This window comes from Choloepus didactylus, chromosome 10 (assembly GCF_015220235.1).
Source record: "Choloepus didactylus isolate mChoDid1 chromosome 10, mChoDid1.pri, whole genome shotgun sequence".
Classification (NCBI taxonomy): domain Eukaryota; kingdom Metazoa; phylum Chordata; class Mammalia; order Pilosa; family Megalonychidae; genus Choloepus; species Choloepus didactylus.
In genome coordinates this window covers 118,619,321-118,644,503 of record NC_051316.1, presented here as the reverse complement: position 1 = coordinate 118,644,503, position 25,183 = coordinate 118,619,321, and the positions used below count along the sequence as shown (strand labels likewise).

General features: G+C 37.5%; 1 protein-coding gene across 1 annotated transcript; it reads left to right on the top strand.

The window, feature by feature from the left end:
• The first annotated feature begins 12,077 nt into the window (after nt 1-12,077).
• On the top strand, nt 12,078-13,085 carry LOC119545349 (olfactory receptor 13C3-like). The gene has a single exon (XM_037850831.1). It carries the CDS (start codon nt 12,147-12,149, stop codon nt 13,083-13,085), a length of 939 nt encoding a protein of 312 aa, XP_037706759.1. The 5' UTR covers nt 12,078-12,146.
• The last annotated feature ends 12,098 nt before the right edge of the window (nt 13,086-25,183 follow it).

Below are 25,183 nucleotides of genomic sequence, written 5' to 3'. Positions count from 1 at the left end.
GCACATTACCTTCTTTCTCCTAGCCTGCAGGTATGATGTCTTGGGGAGTTCCCTAAATCATTGCCTGAGGCAGAGACTATGTGAGCCTGACTAACAGACAATCCTGCATAATATGCAGATACTACCAGAAACTGGGCAGATGTGGTACTATAAGCCCTTCTGGGACATCCCTGTAGGACACTGGCAAAGGGACATCTTCCAGTGAGCAGAACTTCTACCAGTGCACCTGCTTGTTCATTTGCTTGAATAAAGAAATGGCAAGAAATGCATTCACATACTGACTCATGGGCTACTGCCAAGGGTTTGGCTGTATGGTTAGAGACATGGAAGGAAAAGGATTGGAAAATTGGTGTAAAAGAGGTCTAGGTGGAAGCAATGTGTCAGAACTTTCTGAATGGGTGAAAATCATGAAGTTATGCATGTCCCACATGAATGCTTGTCAGAGTGTGACCTCGGTAGAGGTGGATTTTAATACCCCAGTAGATAAGGTGTCATATTCTATGAACCCACGTCCACATCATTCCTAGCCACTCCACTCCTTGCCCAAAGGGCATGTGAACAAAGTGGCCATGGTGGTAAGAATCGGGGTTGTACATGGACTCAGCCACATGGACTTCCACCCACTAAGGCCCACCTGGCTATAGCCATTGCTGAGGGCCCAATCTGACTGCAGCAGAACAAATGCTCATTCCTGATATTGCACCTTTGTCAAGGTGGTCAGCCTGCCACCTGGTGACAGTTTAAATTAGACTACTTTCATATGGAAGGGACCAGTGATTTCACATAGTGGAATAGACATGATTCTGAATATGGGTTTGCCTTTCCTGCATGTACTGCTTCTGCCAAACCTACCATCCTGGAGCTTACAGAATGCCTTACCCACCATCATTGTATTCCATGCAACTAACTTCACAGTTAGGGAAGTGTGGCAATGTATCCATGCCCATGGAAATCACATGTCCTTCCAGGTTCCTGATCATCCTGAAACAGCTAGAATGATAGCATTGTGGAATGGCCTTTAAGGATTTAAGATTCAATTGTTAGCATCAACTAACAATTGCAAGGCTGGGGCAATATTTTCCAGGTTGCTGTGTATATTTCAAATGAGCATTGTATCTATGGTGCTGTCTCTCTTATAGCCAGGATTCATGAGTCCAGGAATCAGTAGGTGGAAATGGGAATTGCACCACTCACTAAAACTCCTAGTGATCCAGTAGAAAAAAGTTTTCCTTCCTATCATTTTGACCTTATGTTCTATGGTTTAGAATTATTTTTTCCAAAGGTAGGTGTGTTTCCACCAGGAGACATAACAATGATTCCACTGAACTGAAGTTAAGATTATTACCCATTCACTTTGGGCTGCTCTTGCCTTTGAGTCAATAGGCAAAGAAGGGAGTTACTGTAAAGACTGGGTTTGATTTGTATGATTACCAACAGAGGTAAAGAAGAGTATGTCTGGAATGGAAGTGATCCCTTAGGATGTCTCTTAATATTTTGGTGCCTTTTAATTAAATTCATTTGAAAACTACAAGGGAATCCAGGCAGGATAACTAATGGCCCAAAACTGCCCAAATTGTCTTAAATGCATGACTCTACAGTTCTGCTCATCCTACTAAACTCACATTTCTTGAAGACAGCGAATTTAACATCACCATTCTCTTGCAGTATAAGACACTCAGTAATGTTGCTTATATGTACTCATGTATATGAACATATTTTATGAACTCTATTGCTATCATTTGTTACTACTAAAGCAGAAAAGTATAGGAAATGCAGACAAATGTACCATTCCAATAAAATTATCTCTTAATGCTCATGTGAACTTGGCAAAAATAATAGCAGTAAAATGTCATGGATGTTTGTATAAAAACAATGTTTTCATTGCTCTGGAAGAAAAACGAAGAAATATACTTATACAACTCACCTTCATTTCAATATTAAACTGTTATATTGAGAGCTGTGTAAAACTATATTCCAAATGATATTTATGATCATAAAATGTTCATGCAAATCTACTCCCTTAATGCACTGGGATTTTCTTAGGTATTTTAAAAACATTTTTTTTTTCATTTAAAAAAAAATGATGCTACATTGAGAACTTTGTAAGAAGTATTATTTATTTCTTCATGTAATAAGTTGGGCATTAAATGTTATGTGTATTTAAATCAACTCTGCTTTCTTGCACACATTTCTTTCAACAGGCTCAATGAGATACTGTTATCCCCTGCCCAGAGCACATACAGTGCTCAATAAAAACACACCTATTAATTTACAAATTAATTTGATAAGTAGGATAGTAGAAAAACTTCTCGACATTTAAAATATAACAAGTTAACCATAGTTGCAGGAGGTAAGAATTTGTCCTAAAGCAATTTTTGTCATCTAGAATATTTGACTACTTAGTTACTACTAATTAAAATGTTAAGGGACCTTGTGACCTTGGGACATTATTTCATTACTTTATGCCTCCGTATATACTCTCCTCAGTTGATTTCTACATTGTTTTCAGCCCTTAACTCCTATGACATTAAGATTCAGAAAATATGAACTATCCCCCAATGCATAATTTAATTGGTATTATTTTGAATAAAACTGCTATATTTTAACCAATTTCAATTTATAGAGAAGTTGAAGAAATAGGACAGAGTATCTGTATTGTCATTTGGGTTATTAGACTTTTCCAATTGTTTCTTTTTCCATATTACTCTGTAACTTTGAAACCCTATTTACCATTTCATACCTCAAGGTACCCATTTGTAGAAAGGATGCCTTACTATATTATTTGTAAAGAGTGACAGATCTGAATGTCTATGATTTTATAACATAAAAAATTCTGATATATTTCCATATGTATTTTAATGCAAATATAGTAGGTTTTTTTTGGGGGGGGTGTATGTGTATATGTAGATGTGTAAATACTGCTCCTGCTTTCTTAAGCAAACTGTTATTTTTCAGAATCCAAATATTTGATAGAAAACATGTCAACTATAAGAATATTACAGCCAGAACTTAAGTGTTGATATATAAAACAGAATTATATTAAACAGACTTTTCTAAAACACTTTAATTCAATAATGTGCAATATAACGATCTGAATTCAAGCGAACATCTGGATTTTTTTCATCTGTGCCTGAAAATTGTCTTATAGATTTATTTATTTTACACCCTCTGTTTCTATCACTCCATAAAAGGTGTAAGGTTGGTATCTGCTCAAAAGATAAACCCAGTCAAAAAGTTAAGTGATAATCATAATTCACTGCAGTAATATGTCTTACTTCATATATAATGTCTAGGATAATTACTCAATTCTAACATTTAACTTTTTTAACAGTCATCAGATTTAACCACTAGCTTTCAATTAATTTTGCATTAGTAAATGTATTTTGAATTTGAAAGCTCTTATCTTTCCTAACATTTGTTTAGGAAATATTTGCCCTAATTCCAAAAGTTGCACGGGCAGGCAAATTTTATTTCTTTGTTTTACAACTCTTAATCAGCACAATTTTTCCCAACACCACTCTTAATTGGGTCTGTGGGATGCTGTCCGTGATGTACCAAGAAGTTTCTCCATTCCACTCATCTATAATTCCATCTTTAAATTGCTTTGATGGCTGGGGAACAATTAGAATCACTACAGTATGACAAATATTTACTCTTCTATATGGGTAGAACTTGGCATTATTTTTTGAACTTGATCTTAACTCAGAATGATGCAAATATTAAAGAAAAATAATCTGCTCTTCCAAGAGGTGGAAATAATGTATCTGTTTAAAGGTAAGCGTTAAATATCATGAAGCTGTACCTTTTCAATTAAAATTAAAGGAAATAAAAAATACAAATTTTCAATATGAATAACCTGAAGCAATACACTGCCAATTTTTTATTATCACCATAATACAGCAACAATTTGTTATTACTATTGCTTTCATAATGCCTGAGAAGCCATGAAGCAATTCCAAAATGCTACCTTATTTTTTCATCACTGCATCCCTGAGAGAAAAATAAGACAAGTATACTTATCACTATTTTACAAATAAGAAAAATGTGTCTATAAGTTAGAAGCATGGAAACTCAAACCAAAATTCTGATATTCAGTGCCAAGCACTTTTCCATTATGCTAAATCCATGTGACATCTGTGCAAATGAATATGAGGTGATCTCTTTTTACTTACATTGCCTAAGCTGATGATTTTATAAATTAGGAAGCAGCTTGTTTAAGTGAATGATACTAAAAGAACAACAGAAACAGTCAAACAAAAAACCTAAATCTTGTTGCCAAACAATAACTGATGCATATTAAAGTTGTCCTGGTCATGAATCCCCTAATTCTGTACAAGGAAACTGCTTAAGAGCCTAGAAATTAAATGCTTATCTAATCTGTTGAGACTCATCTACTATGTGCAGCTACTACAGTTGGCACTAGTTGAAGAGGGAAAAGCAAGACAGACATGCTCCTTCCCCCAGGCCTTGTGTTATCACACAAAACACAAGTTTAAGGTGCTGGTAGCAGAAATAAAACAAAGGCAGGAGACAAGCCAGTGCTCAGTGTGTGTTTGTAATGCAGAGGGAATTTCCACTGGGAGGGGAGAGCTTGGAGCAGGTGGACGGGGAGCCTGGAGGTGGCCTGAGATGCGCTGTCATTGCAGTCATCTGGAAGAGGCATCCTCTACAGACGTGGACCCAGAGGTCAAATCTGGAACACTGCCATGTTGCCCAGTAAGTTCAAATTCCTGCCATCTTTCTTCCATTTACATTCATGATTGGGCAGATCAAAGTGTTCCTGTCCCTTTCCAAGGCAGCCTTTGATTAATTATTGGGCATTCCATGGAGAGAACTTTGATTTATCATAAGAAGCAGTGTACAGTGAGTGTAGAATCATTGTAACTTTACTCTGGTCTCTGTTGAATGTGCAAGTCTATGTGGCCCTGGGATTTCATTCTCATTGTATCTGTGTTGGCTGTTGACCATTCCCTTTTGATGACCTATGAATTCCATGCAGATATTCATGACGCCAGTTAGTCAGGGTGATAGTGGAAAAAGAATGGGCTTTGGGTCTTGCTACAGTCCATTATTAGCCATGAGACCTGAGCCAAGTAAACTACTTTAAAGGGCATGATATGACAGCTAGAAGTATGAAATGTAAATTGGCTAAATTAAATGAGTGGAGAATATTTTTATGTAGTCCTGACTTTTATATGAATTAATTTGAAAAAGTAAATTTCCTTTACTGCATTTTTTTCTTCTCTGAAACTGAGATGGCATATGCCCTCTTTTGCCTTTTTCATCGAAGTTCAAATATTTCTACTGTCTGTTCTTTAATTCAATTGATTCTGCTCTGAGAATCCCTCTATCACGTTTGGTTTCTGATTCCTAGTCTTTATCTGCTCTAAAGTGTTTCCCATCTACTATCACAAGTGGTAAAATGGGTGAGAGGCATGGGCCTGACATACTCCATAAGTCACAATAGGCCACATGAAGACTAATATATGATTTTGGCCAACTTCTGTTAATGATTATGGAGAGATCAGTTTTCAAATCCAGTTATTGATTAATGACAAACACAGTACTCTAAACATCTTAATCCTTATTCTATAACTCTGTTCAAAATTCTCATAGAATCATGTTGCATGACTCAAGTTGGGTGTGAGTTAAATTCACAGGTTCTGACCCCTCACCCTGCTTGGTTTAATGTGACCCTACACCAACAAAAGAGATGTATATTTTCTGCCAGATTTTGAGCCATATGTGGTTCAATCACTCTTTCCTTGTCAAAATGAACTTGTCACCACTCCTCTATATGAACTTCCGTGTCCAAAAAGGAGGTACTGCCGTTTGATCAATCCTAAACTTTATGCAACCTGTTCTCTTTTCTGTAACCCTTATCCTCTTTTCTCTTTCACACTTGTCTAATCATTTCCATATTTCCAGGTCTAGCCTGAGTCTGAAACTCTTTCTGAATTACCCTTTGAGTGATTTATTACACATAAACTTTTTCTTCCTAGGAATACTTGTAATTTTCTGCCAAACTTAACAATGTAATTATACTTTTATTATTCTTTCATGAGTAGTTTTACTATTTACCTCACTCATTTTCAACACTGCAATGATAAGTACCGTAGGTTATTGGTTTAATTTCCATGCTGTCCTTGGAATATGACTTGGCTTAGGTACACTGTCCGGAATATCCACAAAATATTTTAGATCCCAGCAGAAGTAACATTGCCTTTTAGAAAATGGCCTTTTTAAGAACATATTTTTTTTTAAATTCCATTTTATTGAGATATATTCACATACCATACAATCATCCATGTTTTACAATCAACTGTTCACATTACCACCATATAGTTTTCTTTTTTTTAACTGATAAAGGTTTAATATCCAGAATACATACAGAACTCCTACAACTCAACAACCAAAAGACAACAAACCCAATTTTTAAAATGGGCAAAGGACTTGAATAGGTATTCCTCTAAAGAAGATATACAAATGGCCAATAAGGACATGAAAAGATTCTCAACTTCATTTAGCTATAAGGGAAATACAATTGAAAACCATAATGAGATACCACTTTACACACACTAGAATGACTATTGTATATACATATTTTTTTCTTTTAATATTCATTATTTATTGTGATTGTTCACATACCATACAATTATCCAAAGATCCAAACTGTGCAATCAATTGTCCCCAGTACCATCATACAGCTGTGCATCCATCACCACAATTAATTTTTGTTGAATTTTTAGAACATTTTCATTACTCCAGAAAAGAAATAAAGACAAAGAAGAAAAAGAAAAAAAAAAAAAGAAAAAGAAAAGGAAAGTCATATCCTCCCATATCCCTAACCAACCCCCCTTCATTGTTGACTCATAGTATTGGTGTAGTACATTTGTTACTGTTTATGAAAGAACACTGAAATACTACTAACTGTACTATATAGTTTGCAATAGGTATCTATATTTTTCCTATATACCCCTCTATTATTAACTTCTAGCTGTAGTGTCATACATTTGTTCTGGTTCATTAGAGAGATTTCTAATATTTGTACAGTTAATCTCCTGTCAGTTAGAGCCCGCAATATTCATCCTTATGTGTCTGGCTTACTTCATTCAGTATATTGGCCTCAAGCTTTCATCATCAACTCATTTTTTTTTAAGATGGTTTTGTTCACACACCATACATTCCGTCCTAGGAAAACAATTGATGGTTCCCTGTATAGTCACCTATTTATGTGCTCACCACCTTCACCACTATCTATATACAGACATCTACATTTCTTCCACAAAGCAGGATGAAGAGTCAAAGAAGGTAGAGAGGCAAAAGAAAAAGTTAAAAGAAAGAGAGAAAAAAACAACCAACCAAACAAACAAACAAAAACATGACAGCTAGGAAACAGCAAAAGGAAAGATAACCTTAGATCAAAGTAGCATAATCACCAATGCCAAGAGTCTCACACCCCTCCACTATGACCCCCTCTTATCTGCATTTACCTTGGTATATTGCCTTTGTTACATTAAAGGATGCATAATACAATGTTTGAAAGTTTACATTGATTGTATTTTTATCCCAATACCTCCCTATTTTTAACACTCTGCAAGGTTGACATTCATTTGTTCTCCCTCCTTAAAAAACATGCTTGTACATTTTATCACAATTGTTGAATACTCTAGATTTCACCAAGTTACACAGTCCCAGTCTTTACCTTTCCTCTTTTCTTCTGGTGTCCCATATGCTCCTTACCTTCTTCTTTCTACCATATTCATAGTTATCTTTGTTCAGTGTACTTACATTGCTGTGCTACCATCACCCAAAATTGTGTTCTAAACCTCTCACTCCTCTTTTTCTATCAGTCTGTAGCACTCCATTTAATATTTTCTGTAGATCAAGTATCTTGTTCACAAACTCTCTCATTGTCTGTTTGTCAGAGAATATTTTGAACTCTCCCCATATTTGAAGGACAGTTTTGGGGATATGGGATTCTTGGTTGGTGGGTTTTCTCTTTCAGCGTCTTAAATACATCACACCACTTCCCTCTTGCCTCCATGGTTTCTACTGAGAAATCCACACATAGTCTTACTGAGCTTCCTTTGTATGTTTTGGATTACTTTTCTCTTGCTGCTTTCAAGATTCTCTCTTTGTCTTTGACATTTGATAATCTGATTATTAAGTGTCTTGGTGTAGGCCTATTCAGGTCTGTTCTGTTTGGAGTACGCTGTGCTTCTTGAATCTGTAATTTTATGTCTTTCATAAGAGATGGGAAATTTCATTGATTATTTCCTCTATTATAGTTTCTGCCCCTTTTCCTTTCTCTTCTCCTTCTGGGACACAAATGATACATACATTCTTGTATTTCATTTTGTCCTTAAGTTCTCTGAGCTGTTGCTCATATTTTTCCATTTTTTTCACTACCTGTTCTTTTGTGTGTAGGCTTTAAGGTGCCTGGTTCTCCAGTTCCTGAGTGTTTTCTTCTGCCTCTTGACATCTGCTGTTGTATGTTTCCATTGTGTCTTTTGTCTCATGTTATTTCCATAGAATCTGCCAGTTTTTTTTCAAACTTTTGATTTCTGCCTTATGTACATGCAGTATTTTCCTACAGCCTTTATCTCTTTTACCATATCTTCTCTAAACTTTTTCAATTGATTTACCATTAGTTGTTTAAATTCCTGTATCTCAGTTGAAGTGTAAGTTTGTTCCTTTGACTAGGCCATGACTTCATTTCTCTTAGTGTAGGTTGTAGTTTTCTGTTGCTTAGGCATTTTTCTTCCTTGTCCACCCCAATCAGGTTTTCCCAGATCAGAGCAGGCTCAGGTCCCAGAAGGAGGAAATATTCAGTATCCAGTTTCCCTGATGGTGTGTCTTAGGGGACTAGGACACCCTGTGTTTTCTGCCCAGCAGGTGGCACCTATCAGCCTGTAGGTCTAGACTGGTGTAAGGAGGTGTGGCCCATGACTGTTTTCCCCCAGGCTCTGGGGTCTGGCCCTGAACAGAAGGTGGGTGATAGAGCTGGGCCCCACCTCTTTTCTCTTGGGAAGCTATGCCTTCTAGAGAGAGTCCATTTGCATATAAATAGATTCTTTTTTTCTCTGACTCTGCTATCTGCACCCTTGTCTGGGTCAGAGTGCTGCTAGATTAAAATGGCTGAGGCTTTCTCTGCTGCAGAGCACTGTGGGCTGAAAATGGTTGAGGCTTTCTCCACTGAGCTGCCCAGGTTGACAGAAAGAGAAAGAGACAGAAAGCCCCTTTTCAGGGTCAGTCTTCTGTGCCCAGATTCACCCTTCAGCCAGAGATCACACCCGATCTTTTGGGCTACCCATCTCGAGACAGATATGTCCCCTGACTCTCCAAGGTCAGTCATGTCCAAAAGCCTCTGTCTGCTTGTTGGGGATTTGCAGTCTGTGTTGAGCAATTAACATTAAAACACCAGTTGGAGCTGGGCTGAGGAATATTTACTTCTTTAGAGAGTGCTTCTCTCTAGCACTGCCATGCTTCCGTGAGGGAGGTGCTGTCAGCTCTGAGTTTGGTTCCACAGTTTTTACTTACAGATTTTATGCTGTGATCTCAGGCATTCCTCCCAATTCAGGTTGGTGTATGATGAGTGGATGGTCATGTTTGTCTTCCCACAGTTATTCCAGGTTATTTACTTGTTGTTCCTGTTGTTTATTAATTGTTCCAGGGGGACTAACTAGCGTCCACTCCTCTCTATGCTGCCATCTTAGCTCCTCCCCACCATCATATAGTTTTGCATTCATCACCCCAATCTATTTTTGAACATTTTCCTTGTACCAGAAAGAATCAGAATAAGAATAAAAATAAAAATAAAAAAGAACATCCAAATCATCCCCCATCCCACTTTATTTTTCATTTAGCTTTTGTCCCCATTTATATACTTATCCATCCATACACTGGATAAAGGGAGTGTGATCCACAGGGTTTTCACAATCACACTGTCACCCCTTGTAATCTACATTGTTATACAATTGTCTTCAAGTGTCAAGGCTACTGGGTTGGAGTTTGGTAGTTTCAGGTATTTACTTCTAGCTTTTCCAATATATTGAAACCTAAAAATTGTTACCTATACAATGCGTAAGAATGTCCACCAGAGTGACCTCTCAACTCCATTTGAAATCTCTCAGGCACTGAAGCTTTATTTCATTTCATTTTGCATCCCCGTTTTTGTCAAGAAGATGTTCTCAATCCCACGATGCTGGGTCCAGATTCATCCCCGGGAGTCATATCCTGCATTGCCAGAGAGATTTACACCCCTGGGAGTCAGGTCCCACATAGGGGGAAGGGCAGTGAGATCACCTGCCAAGGTGGCTTAGTAAGGGAGAGAGGGCCACATCTGAGCAACAATGCGGCACATAGAGGGAGATTCTTAGGCAAAATTATAAGCAGGTTTAGCCTCTCCTTTGCAGTAACCAGTTTCATAGGGGCCAGACCTAAGACAGAAGGCTCAACATGTCAAGTCATCAGTCTCCAGTGTTTGTGAGAACATCAGCAACAATCCAGGTGAGGAAGTCCAGCACCTCCGCATCCTCCCCCAGCTTCTTAGGGGGACCCTGAATATATATTTTTATTCTCCACCCAAATTACTTTGGAATGTGATGCTATTTCACTCTAACCTATACAGACCTGCCATATCTCACTTCCTATTCAAAGTCCCATGTAATTGTGGTGTTTGAACAAACTGTAGAAGTTATATTGTTTAGAAAATATAGATCCTACACCAAATAAAAATTTCTTCCCTTGGTCTCAGATGGAAGTTGAAGTTCTAACACACAGTCAGTTTCAACCTTTACCTTTGGTCCAATTTGCCCTAGTCTTAACCAGATCTGCTTTCTTTATATCTCTAATTGAAGTCTGGGCTCTTTTACAGCTTTTTTTTTTTTTTTTTTTTACAAGTTGCTGTATGTGTTATTACTGAAATTCAGGTGTCACACAGATACAAAATTTAAGAACATATTTTTATTCAGAGTATTCAACAACCCAGAATGGCTGGAGTTTACTGTAAAACACAAAAGAAGTAAGTTCTTGTAATCCTCCAGATAATAAGCCAATTTTCCCAATGAGACAAAAGAAAATCTTTCTGGGTCAGAAATATTTGGAGAGTATACAGATTCAGTGTCAATTAAAGCCTTAATATTCAGTGTTACTTCTTCACCAGTTTTGTCAGAACCATGTGGGAGCTTGTGAGAATGCAGATTTTCAGGCCTATCCTGAGCACTTAGAGAATCTGCAATTCAACAGTATCAGGTGATAGATGTGGATGTTAAAAAGTGAAGCTGTGTGTCCTCAAAGATCTGAGCTTCAAGCTCCACTTTATTATTTACTAGCTTGGTGACTTCCCTTAAGTTTTGCCTCTCAAGAATGAAACATATCAGGATAATGTAAGAGTGAGTATTAGTAAAACACATCATATATGCACATAACATATTTAAACATTATTATGCTTTTCACAGAATAAAATAAGCAAAATGACTATGTAATGTTCTCCAAAGATTCTCCATCATATCCAAGTAGAACTGCTCTATTGAGTTGTTATGTCATAAGAACAATTGAAGACATTAAGAGTGGGCTTTAATAGAGGATCAACAACAGACTTTATCTTGATTAGATGTTAAATTGTACATGTGATTCAATTTATTATAAGTAAATGTTTATAACATATGTGTAAAATTGACTGCAATATGTGCAAAAACAATGTTGCTTTGAAATTTTGATTATGTAGGGTAATTAATGAATGAAAAGTCTATTCCTTGTTGAGGTGAATTTTACCATCATCACCACCTGAATCCTGGGCAGGATGAAGTGAAGAAGTCTACTGTGAAGCTTGAAGTAAACCATAGGTTTTAGAACCTTCAAGTCAGGAATGTGTCTCCAACAGCAGGGGAGATTATTTCTGAATCTGTGTCTTATGATACATAGATTGTCACACACAAACTATGGGGCATAGGTGCCTCCAACATTCCAGTTTCATTGTTTTGTGGTTATACACACTGTTGAGCATACTTGAATGTTAGAGCCTCAAAAGCACTTTTTATTCCATCATAAAATAGATTTCTCAGGCAATTTGTAACATTTGTCACTTGGCACTGAATATATTTTAAATTAAGTCTAACTCTAACGTCCTGAAAGCTGATGTCATGGAAAAGTATAACCAGACATTTGTGTCAGAATTTATTCTTCTGGGCCTTTCAGAGCATCCAAAGCTTGAAATGATTTACTTTGCTCTGATTCTAGTGATGTATCTAGTGCTTCTACTTGGCAACAGTGTTCTCATCATAGCAAGCATTTTTGATTTTCATCTTCCTACCCCAATGTACTTCTTCCTGGGAAACCTCTCTTTCTTCAATATCTGTTATAAATCTGCTTCCATTCTCTCAATATTGGTGACTTTCATATCAAGGAAAAGAAGCATTTCCTTCTATGTCTGTGCAGTGCAGATGTTCCTTGTGTTTGCCATGGGCTCAACAGAGTGTTTGCTCTTGGGCATGATGGCCTTTGACTGCTATGTGGCCATCTGCAACCCTCTGAGTTACCCCATCATCATGAGCAAGGTGGTTTATATGTTGATGGCTTCCTCATCCTGGCTCTCTGGTGGAATCAACTCAACTGTGCAAACAGCTCTTGCCATGCAGCTGCCATTTTGTGGGAATAATATTATCAATCATTTTGGATGTGAAATCTTAGCTGTCCTCAAGTTATCTTGTGCTGACATATCCCTCAATGTTGCCACCATGCTAGTGGCCAATATGCTCTTCCTGGTTCTTCCACTGCTGGTCATCTTCTTCTCCTATATTCTCATCCTCTACACCATCTTGAGAATGAAGTCAGCCACTGGGAGACGCAAGACCTTTTCTACCTGCTCTTCACATCTGACTGTGGTGATCATATTTTATGGTACCATTTTCTCTATGTATGCCAAACCCATGTCTCAAGACCAGTTTCAAACTTCAGACAAGCTCATGTTCCTGTTTTATGGGGCATTGACCCCCATGCTGAATCCTATCATCTATAGCTTGAGGAATAAGGATGTAAAATCTGCTGTGAAATATCTGTTGACTTGCACATCTATCCAATAAGAAACCTGAGAATGTTAACCTTTTTGTAATTTGCAGAAAGATGGCCTTATTGTGGAATGAGTGTTCTAGTTAGTGTGTGGCAACGTAGTCAAAAAAGTCACACATGTGATTCAGATATAGACAAGCATAGATAGAAATTCTGTTCTATCACAAACTACTTAAATGGTATTAGATACTCTTTAAGTGGAAAGTAGAGGCATTATTTCTCTTTATTCCTAATTACTTAAGTGTGTACTTTCTAAAAATGAGAAATTCTACTGTGATTTTCCAGTATATTAGCTTTCATGTCTCTTTAATATCATTTACACAGTTATTGTACAATAGTTCCTAAAACTGTTTTTCATAATCTAAATCTATTTGGAGAACAATTGTGTTTTAGTTTGTCCCTTATTTTGGGTTTGTCAGACGTTCCCTCATAATTTGATTGAAGATATGCTCATTATACTTTTTTTTTCTTTTTTTCACCTGGAATGCTACAGAATATTTTTGTCTTTCTCATTGACTTATATCAGGAGGCACTTGATATTGATTTGTTGTATCTCCATTACTGGAGATATAAACTTTGACATTGTTTAAAACTGTTATTTTCTATGTGTATCCCCACCATAAAAATTATCTTTTTTCCTTTGTAAGTGTTATGAGTAAGTTCATGTGTCAACTTCTCTAGTTTATGGTATGCAGTTGTTTGGTCAAGCAAGCACTGGCTTGATTTTCATGTGAGGATATTTCATGGATTTAAATCATCAGTAAGTTGATTGCTTCAATGGCTGATTACATATACAATCAATCAAGGTTATTGCTTTCAATAATTAGAAGTCTTAACCAACCAGTAGAAGGCCAGAAGGAAGAATTCCCATCTGTGGTTAAGTTAACCAGTTTCTCCTATGAAATTCATCAAAAACCTTTACTGGAACTCACAGTTTGTGGTCTGCCCTACGGAATTTGGACTTTACAATTCTCCACAGTCACATCAGCCAATTCCCATAATAAATCTCATAATATTATCATTATATATATGTATATATAATATCTTCTGTTTCCCTGGAGAACACTCACTAATACATTATGTGATATACATCTTGTGGAAAGATACTTTGAGACTATGTGTATATTCTCTTCAACAATAAACACTCTCCCACCAGTTTTAGCATCCACTGATCATTCTCATCTTAAACAACTTTTGTTATCATGGTGTCACATGGTGCTATTTCTAACTTCATTGCTCCTTCTTCAGTTATCCCTTGATGTTCTTTTCTAAGGAAGTACTTTCCCTTCATCCTCACTTTTTATTCATCCATGAATTCATTTGAATTCATTTTGACCCAAAGTTTCTTATTTTATTCAAAATGGGTTACACTATATGTTTGCAATCATAAATTTTGATGCACAATTTCCTCCAGGTTTTCTCAATGGCATCCTCTTCAAGCTGGATCCTGTTTCCTTTTGGCAGGTTCCCATTGTTTTGGAACACTTCCTTACTGTTTGGCACAACTCATCTTGTAATTTCTTATCTCAAACCCTGGGATCAGTCTTATCTCCAAGAAGCCTTGGTTTCTCTCATTGGAGAGTGTATTTAGAAACCAAGACCTGATTCCTAGGTATGCTAATTGCTACCAGGATGTCATTCTTTCTTGGCCCTCTCAGTCATCACTAATGTGAAATCAATGCATGCATATACATAAATGTATACCTCTTTTAATATCTATAAAACTTTTAATATTTAAATGTGTATAAATGTTTAAAAACAAGATTTTATATTGATATATCCAATTTCATTCCAACACCAAAACTTTTACTCTGTCCTTCACCTTTTAGTATCTTTGCCTGTTTCTTCAGCAATCAGAAATCTGGATCTCATTGCCTTAAATGTCTTTAATTATTTGCTTAATCCTAGAAAATTCAGACAGAGTTTAAATCTGATAATAAACACCACCAGGAAAAACTGAGGTTTTTTTTACAGTTTCATTACTGACCAGCCCCTCTTATGGTTGACACATTCCTTCTCTTTTTTATGTTGAGAAATTGCTAGATCCTGTCCAGTCATAATGGAATACAATCCATTCTTGGAGTCTCGGTATCTGGATATCTTATCTGTATACTCTCACAAGTGATTTTATATGGAACATGTCAGAGAACTCTTTTTTGCCCTATTTTTCTGTTTTTGGTTTCCCCTCTATGATGTCAGCAGTTTATGTAGACTCCTTCATTGGCCTTTATCACTGATCATTTGGTGCCTGAGATATATATGCAAAGTTCCCCTAAAAACTGAAATCTAATTCGTGGTGAAAAAAAAAAAAAAAAAAAAAAAGTCCTTCTTACTTTTCTGCATGACAGGACTATCTTAAAATGAGCTTTGGGCAGGGCAGAAACCCAGGACACATACTTGTTGTAGTTTGATGGACAATTTTACCAAGACATTTAGTTCATCAGGTGTTAATCTGAACTTTGTATATTATGAAATTATATGTGGCATTAATATTTATAGCTATTGATTGTAGTGGTATATTTCACTGAGTGAGCATGGAGGGGATAAAGGGTGGTTCACAGGGGCAGACATTGAGCCTTCTTTTCCTGAGCTCTTTCTCACTCTTTCCATCAGAGAAGCTCTGAAATGTATTAGTTTTACAAGCTATGCTGCATTACTTCCCATGTGACATTCTGTCTTCAAAGTTTAACAGTGTTTAAAAGCCCAAGATTAACTGTTATTTTTCTTAAAGAAAACATTTAATTCAGATCAAAGAAAAATTTGAATTAGCAAATTAAATAGTTCCTATTAAGTGGTCAAATGAAGAACAATGCACCCATCTCTACAAACTATATTTAATCAATCCAACAAACTTTCATTTGAGCCTTTATTTTGTGCAAGACCTTGTGACTGGTCCATGGACATAAAAATGAGTAAGAAATGGTGCTGCTTTAAAATAGAAGCCTTTTTAATTGAACAGATAAATCTGTAACAATTACAAGTATCAAGTAAATTGAAGCAAATACAATATAGACTGGAGTCAGACATTAAAGTTTGAAGTAAACAAAGTTCTTGGCAGCAGCAGGACAGAAGGAATTCTGCTTGGCCCGAAGAGCCAGTTCTACTCAGCCTGGGTCAGGAGACAATGAAGATTAGTAAAAGTGAGGGCACTTCACCAAGTGCACCAATCCAGGGGTCACCATTCACACTGTAGTTTATAGAATGCACCACTTGGAGCAGGGATAAATGATGACTGGTTGTTCCTAAATACACTGGAATTTAGGAAGCTCAGGCTTTAAATTCCCAGCTCAAGCAGCACATGTATAACTGCAAAGTTTCCAAGTGCTCCCTGAAAGAAACTCATTTCTTCTAGCTGCAGACTTGAGATTTCTGAAAACCAAATGCAGAATCTCATCGTGAAAGAAACTGTATTCAACAGAAACTGGATTTCCAACATTGCAGGGTGTCTGCTGTTAAAGTGTGGAAGGAAAGAAATGCTGGGAATTGGAAGGGGGGCTTGTGGGCTGGTCATGATGATGGTGGGGACAATTTAACCCCCGAATTCTTCTGAGTCATCTTTGCCAGATAAATCCATAATTGCCCTGAGGAATCGACTATCCCTTTTCCACTGGAAGAGATAAAACTGCTTTGCCAGATAAACCAACAAGCTGCTTTGCCAGATAAACCTGTAATTGCCTCCATATGAGGAGAATTACCCTGTTTTGCCTGATGAAACTGATGGAATCCCTGTGGTAGTTGACTTCCAAGATACACTAATTTCTCTCTGTACCCACCCCTCCACCCTTCTTTTCTTCCAGAACTATGACTAGACTGAAGTCCTGACAGACCACAAAGGTGAGATGCAGACTATGATCCATGAGGAATTGTACTACACTGAAAGAAGTGCATGATTTTTTCACTTTGTACATACAGACACCAGGGGAAGATATATGGGAATAGATATTAAGTTTTGGGGATATTGGTGGACAGGATGAAAATGTTCATCATCTGAATTTATTGATGTGGGCTAATTATGCACAGTTTCTGGACACAGTGCTGCAGCTTGAAAGGTTAGAAAGGTCTCTAAGAGTTAGTTAGGCTGTTGCCTGAAACACAGACAAAAAGGAGTGAATTTGAAATACCAGTGTTGCCATGTTATACTGTGGATGAAGGTATTCAAAGACTCTGAGTGACTGGAATGTTAGAGTGGATTTATCATGTAACATCTTCTCAGCTACTAGAGAAATATGCAAGGCTACACCTTTCACCATGACTGTGAGGATAAATTTGTCAGAGCATTTCTATCTCCCTGAAGACTCTGTGGTTGCTCCTCTCTGTAGGTCAATATTACTGTGGGAACTGTTGCCTCTGAACTGGGATATTTAAACACAATGGGCCTGAACAGATTCCGTATTGACAGAGCCAAGTGGCAACATTTAATAACCAAAGGCAAGATAGGACATGTTAAGATATTCCTGCCAAAGTGAAGGATAAGCTGTTGCATCTGGTCCCTTCTACAACCAAAAAGAAGACACAATTTCTAGTTGACCTATTTGGAGTCTGGAGACAGCATGATCCTCCTTGTCCTATACTCCCCCAGCCCATTTACAGATTTAACTGAAATGCTGGTGGTTTTGAGTTGGGACTGGAACAAAAGGTTGTTCTGCAGCAGATCCAGGATGCTCTGCAAGCTTCTTTGGCATTTCAGGCATGAGATCCAGCAGATCCAATAGTGTTTGAAGTGTCAGTGGCAGGTGGAGATGCTGCTTTGAGCCTTGGGAAGACACCTATAGGAGCACCACTGTGGAGACCCTTAGTGGTTTTTGAGAAGAGTTCTGACAACCTCTGCAGATAACTACTTTCATTTTGAAAAAAGCTTTTGCCCTACTATGGGGCCTTAGTACAGTCTGAACACTTACCCACAGGCCACCAGTACACCATGAGGCCTGAGGTGTGCCACATGAAATCAGTGTTGTCTGACCCACCATGCCATAAACTTGGGTGTGCACAGCAGCCCTTCATCATCAAATGAAAGTGGTATATATAAGATTGGGATTGAGCAGCCCATTAAGGCACAAGCAAGTTGAAAAACAAAATGGCCCAAATGCCCATGGTCCTTGCTCTTGGCACATCACCTTCTTTCTCCCAGTCTTCAGCTATAAGCTTTTGGGAAGTTAGCTATGATTGTTCCTGGGGAAGAGAAAACTAGGGCCTGGATAACAGACAATTCTGCATAATATGCAGGTACCATCAGGAACTGGACAGCTATCATACTACAACCCCTTCTGGGGCATCCCTGAAGGACAATGATGAAGAGACTTCCCCCCAGTGGGCAAAACTTCTAGTAGTGCACCATGTTGTTCACTTTTATTGAAGCGAGAAATGGAAAGAAATGCATTTGCATATGAATTCATGGCTGTTGTCAAGGGTTGGGCTGTACGGTCAGAGACATGGAAGGAAAATGGGAAAATAGGTGTCAAAGAGGTCTGGGGGAGAACTATATGTATAGACATTTCTGAATGGGTGAAAATCATGAAGATAAGCATGTCCATTTAAATGCTCATCAAAGGATGACCTTGAAGGAGGAGGATTTTAATAACCCAGTGGATAAGATGTCCTATTCTGTGAATACATGTTGGCCTCTTTCCCCATCCACACCTCTCCTTGCCCAAGGGGCACATGAACAAAGTCACCATGATGGTAAGATGGACGTTATGCATGGGCTCAGCAACATGGACTCCTACTCACTAAACCCCACCTGGCTACAGCCACTGCTGAGGGCCCAATCTGACACGGCAGAGTCCAACACTCATTCCTTACACTGCACCATTCCTTAAGGTGGTCAGTTTGCCTCCTGGTGGTGGCTAGATTACATGAGACCTCTTCCATTGTGAAAGGGGCAGTGTTTTCTTCCTACTGTAATAGACAGGATTCCAGATATGGATTTACCTTTCCTGCAAATACTGCTTCTGTCAAAACTACCACCTGAGAGCTTGCAAAAGGCCTTATCTGCCATTACTGTATTCCATGCAGCCCTGCTTCACAGTTAGTGGAGCGTGGCAATGTATCCATGCCCATGGAATTCACTGGTCCTTCCAGGTTTAGGATCATCTTGGACCAGCTGGCTTGGTAGAATTGGGGAATGGTCTTTAAGGACTTAAGGATTCAGAAATGGCATCGACTTCATGGAAATATTCTACAGGGCTGGGGCAATGCTTTACAAGAGGCTACATAGGTTCCGATTCAGCATCCAACCTCTGGTGCTTTATCTCTGATAACCAGGATTCATGGGTCCAGGGATCGAGAGGTGCAAATGGAAATGACACCACTCACTAAAACTCCTAGTGCTCCAGTAGAAAAATTTGTTTCCTGTCCCTGTGATCTTATGCCCTAATAGTCTAGAGGTCTTATTTCCAAAGATGGAAGTGTTTCCACTGGGAGATGCAACAATGATTCCATTGAACTGGAAGTTAAGATTAACACCCATCCACTTTGGGCTGTTCAGGGCTTTGAGTCAATAGGCAAAGAAAGGAGTTACTGTAGACACAGGGGTGATTTGTACTGATTACCAAGGGAGGTAAAGAAGAGTATGCCTTGAATGCAATAGATCCCTTAGGACATGGCTTAGTATTTTAGTGTCTTATAATTAAATTCAGTAGAAATCTGCAACAATGGAATCCAGCCAGGATTACTAATGGCCCAGTACTCTCCAAATTGTCCTAAATGCATGACTCTATACATCTGCTCATCCCTGTATCCTCAGATTTCTTGAAGACAGTGATTTTAACAACACCATTCTCTTGTAGTATAAAATACTCAATAATGTTGCTTATATGTACTAATGGATATGAACATATTTTCTGGACTCTATTGCTGTCATTTGTTACTACTGAAAAAGAAAAGCATAGAAAATGAAGATAAAAGTACTGTTTCTTTAAAATTATATCTTAGGACACATATGAACTTGGCAAGATAGAGCAACAAAATATCATGGATATTTGTATTAGGACAGTGTTTTCCCTGCTTGAGGAAGAAAAAGGAAGAAATATAGTCATACAACTCACTTTCATTTCAATTTTATCATGGCATATTGATATATTTCAAATGTCATTTATGGCCATAAAATGTTCAGGTAAAATTATTTCCTTAAAGTAATGGGAGTTTCTATCATTTTTAAGAAAAGCCATGTTCATTTGGAAAAAATGTTGCTACTGTGAGAGTTTTGTAAGAAGTTGTTCCGGTTTGCTAATGCTGCCGTTATGCAAAGCATGTTATGCAATTGGCTTTTATAAAGGGGGTTTATTTGGCTACAAATTTACAGTTCTATGGCCATAAAAGTTTCCAAACAAAGGCATCAACAAGAGGATACCATCACTGAAGAAAGGCCAATGGCATCTGGAACACCTCTGTCAGCTGGGAAGTCATGTGGTTGGCGTCTGCTGGTCCTGAGTTGTATTTCAGCTCCTCTCTCAGCTCCTGTGCATCCTTAGCTTAGCATCTCCAAATGTCCTTCTGTCCACAACTCCAAGCATCTCTTAGCATTTCTGTCAGCTCCCAGGCATCTCTCCAAAAGTCTCTCTCAGCTGCTCTCAGCTTCTTCTGTCTGTGAGCTCTCTTATAGGACTCCAGTGATGTAATTAAAGACCCACCTTGAATAGGTGGGGTCCACATCTCCATGGAAATAATTTAATCAAATCTTTCCACCCTAATCAGCAGACTAATAGATCATTTTCAATTTATAGAGAAGTTGTAGAGATGGGACAGAGTGTTTCTGTATTGTCTGTTACCCAGGTTATTAGAATTTTGCAATTATTATTACTTATTCAATATTACTCTGTAACTTTGAAACCCTATTTCACCACTTCAATCTCAGTGTACCTATTTATAGACAGTGATTCCTTACTATATTGTTTCTAAGGCATTTCACAGCTCTAAATCTCTATGATTTTATAATAAGTGCTGACATATTTCCATATTTATTTTGATGCAATTCTATTAGGATTTGGTGTGTGTGTGTGTGTGTGTGTGTGTGTGTGTATCTATATGGGTGCAAAAATACTGCTCCTCCTTTATTAAGCAAATGGTTATTTCTCAGAATCCAAATATTTTACTGAGACACATGCCATCTATAAGAATAATACCGTTAGAACCTCCATGTTGACATTTAAAGCAGAGCTTATATAAAATGGACTTTTCTAAAACAGTTTCATTCAGTAATGTGCAATATAACTATATGAATTCAAGACTTCTGGATTTTTTTTCCAAACCATGTCTGAAAATTGTGGATTCACTTTTGCTTATAGACTTATTTATTCCATGGGTTCCCTCTATTTCTTTTCATTCCATAAGAGGTGTAAGGTTGATGTCCTGCATGAATCCATATGCTCAAAAGACTGAAGATGAAGCCAGCAAAAAAAGGTAAGTGACAGTCATTTAATTAACAATAATATAATGTTTTATTTCATTTATATTATCTAGACAATTTCCCAATTCTAACATTTGACTTTTTAACAGTCATTAGATTTATTAAACACTAACTTTCTATTAATTTTGCTTTGGTAAATATATTTTGAATTTGAAAGATCTCACCTTTCCTAACATTTGTTTGGGAAATATTTGCCCTAATTTCAAAAGTTCAATGGAAAGGCAAATTTTATTTCATTATTTTAGAACTCTTGTTCAGCACAATTTATTCCCAACACCACTCTTAATTGTGTCTGTAGGACACTGTCCCAGATGTACCAAGAAGTTTCTCCATTCCACTCATCTCTAACTCCAACTTTAAATTGCTTTGGGGGTTAGGGAACAATTACAATCACTACTGCATAACAAATATTTACTGTACCACATTTGTGGAATCTGGCATCATTTTTTGAACTAGATCTTAATTCAGAATGGCACAGATATTAGGGAAAATTCGTCTGCTTTTCCAAGAGGTGGAAATAATTTATCAGTATAAAGGTAAGTCCTAAATATCATGAAACTGTACCTTTTAAATTAAAGTAACAATTATAAATTTATAATATGAATAACCTGAAGCAATACACTGCCAATTAATTATTATCACCATAATGCAGCAACAATGTGTTATTACTATTATTTTTATAGTGACTATGAAGCATAAAACAGTTTCAAAATGCTACCTTATTTTTTCATCACAACAACCGTGTGAGAAAAGTAAGACAATTATACTTATGACAATTTTACAAATGAGAAAAATGCATCTATAAGTTAGATAGTGTTGTATTGAATGCACAACTATACGATAATACTGTGAACAACTGATTGTGCACTTTGGATGATTTTATGGTATGTCCTGATCTTATATGTGCTAAATTGTTACAGGAAATTGCTTGAGACCTTGAAAATTAAATATTTATCTGATCATTAGAGACCCATCTACTATGTTCAGCTACTGTAGTTGGCACTAGTTGAAGAGGGAAAAGCAAGACAGACATGCTCCTTCCCCCAGGTCTTGTGTTATTTCACAAAATACAAGATAATAAGTTTAAAGTGCTGGCAGCAGAAATAAACAATGAGACAGGCCAGTGCTCAGTGTGGGTTTGTCATGCAGAGGGCATTTCCACCTGGGAGGGGAGAGCTTGGAGCAGGTGGAGGGGGAGCCTGGAGGTGGCCTGAGATGTGCCGTCATTGCAGCCGTCTGGAATAGGCATCCTCTACAGACCTGGAGCCAGAGGCCGGACCTGGAACATCGCCGTGTTGCCCAGTAAGTTCAATGTCCTGCCATCTTTCTTCCATTTACATTCATGATTGGGCAGATCAAAGAGCTTCTGTCCCCTTTCCAAGGCAGACTTTGATTAATTACTGGGCAATCCATGGGAGAACTTTGATTTATCATAAGAAGTAGTGTAGAGTCAGTGTAGAATCATTTTCACAATACTCTGGTGTCTGTTTTATGAGCACAGTAAAGGTTGTCCTGGGACCTCACTGTATCTGTGTTGGTTGTTGACCATTCCTTCTTGTTGACCTATGAATTCCATGCAGATTTTAATGGTACCAGTTTTGGTAGTAGTAGAAAGTACACATATTTTGGGTCTTGCCTCTGCCCATTATTAGCCACAAGACCTGAGCCAAGTAAACTGATTTAAAGGGCATGACATGACACCTAGAAGCCTGCAATAAAGATTGGCTAAATGCAATGAACACAAGTATGTTTAGATAGTCCTGGCTTTTATATGAATTAGTAAAATAAACTTTTATTGCTCAATTTTTTTTTCTCTGAAACTGTGTTGGCTTGAACCTACAGAATAGGTTCCACCAAAGTTCAATGGTTACTTAAGACAGAAAAAAAAACAAGAAACAAAGTAGGCCACTCCATACAGCAAACTAGTAAGCATTTATTAGGGAACTTACAAACTAGGAGCTGTTCATGTGTGGCAGCAGGAATTTCAGAGTAGTGCTTCGTGACCGCCAGGGTGTTAGGGGTGGTCATATAGGGCAAGAACAAGAAAGGCACTAACCCAAGATTGTAAACATGTTTCTTTGAAGTTACTGACAAGCAGCAGGAGTAGACTAGTATAGGTAGCTATGGAGCTTAGGAATGTGCACATGAGCTTTAAGAAGCACCTACAGGAAAGGTTGTGGTTTTTTTTGCCTTATCTAGGAATTTAGGGCTTGTCTGATTTATAGCCTCACAAAATGAGATGGCACATTCCCTCTTTCACCTTTTTCTTCAAAGTTCAAATATTTCTATTGTCTATTCTTTAATTCAATTGATTCTACTTCGAGAGCCCCTCTGTCAAGTGTGATTTCTGATTCCCAGTCTTTATCTGCTCTAAAGTAAGTTTCCCATCTACTATCACACAACAAACTGAGTAGAGAATAGGGAAAAAGAGCAGGGCCAGCATTCTCTATAACTTACAATAGCCCACATGAAGACTAACATGATTTTGGCCAATTTCAAATCTGGTGGTGACTATAGAAAGATCAATTTTCACATTTAATCAGTAATTAATGCAAACCACAATCCTCTAAATATCTTAATTCTTGTGCCCTGTCTGCTCTAAAACCTTACAGAATCATATTATGTGAGTTAACTTGGGTGTGAGTCAAAGTGACAAGTTCTGAGCTGTCATCCCTGCTTTGTTTAGTGGGACCCAACCCTACCAAAAGAAGTGTCCATTTTTCTGCCAGATTTTGAGACTTTCTGTATTCCAATCACATTTCCTTGTCAGATGTGCTTGTTATCACTCCTCTACAGAAACTCCCTTGGCCAAAAAGGAGGTACTGGCACTGGGTTACCCCTAAACTTTACTCAACGTTTCTCTCTTCTAAGTTACCCTACTTTCTCTTTTCTTTCACACTTATTTAATCATTTCCATATTTCCAAGTCTTGCCTGAGTCTGAAACTCTTCCTGCATTATCCCTTGAGTGATTTATTGCACATAAACTTCTTATTTCTAGAAAACCTTACAATACTCTGCCAAATTACACAATACTGTTACATTTATATTTTCATGAGTAGCTCTACTATATACCTCACTGACTGTGAACATCGTAATGACATGTACCTTAAATTATTGGTTGCATTTTTATGCTGTTCTTGGAATATTACTTGGCTCAGGCAGGCTATCCGGAATAGCTGAAAAATATTTCAGATCCCAACATATATAACCCTGCTTTTTAAAATATGGTTTCTTCAAGAGTGTATTTTCCTTAAGTGTATTTGACAACATGATATGACTGAAGTTTATAAAATACAAAAAAAGTAAGTTCTTGTAATTTTCCAGACTGTTAAGCCAATCTACCCAATGAGGCTAAAGAAAATCTCTCTGGATCAGAAATATCTGGAAAGTTTGCCAACTCAGTGTAGATTCAAGCATTGATACTCAGTGTTATTTCTTCACAAATGTTGTCAACATCATCTGGGAGCTTATGTGAATGCAGATTCCCAGACCCTGTCCTGAACACTAAAACAAAATCTGTGGTTCAACAAGATCATCAGATGATTCAAGTGTATGTTAAAATTAATGAAGTAGTGAACTAGACCTTGCACCAAAAATCTGTGTTTCAAGCTCCGCTTTGTTTATTTACCAACTTGGTGACATTCTCTAAGTTCTGTCTCTCAAGATTGAAAAAAAAATAGTATAATATAAAGAATGATTATTTGTAA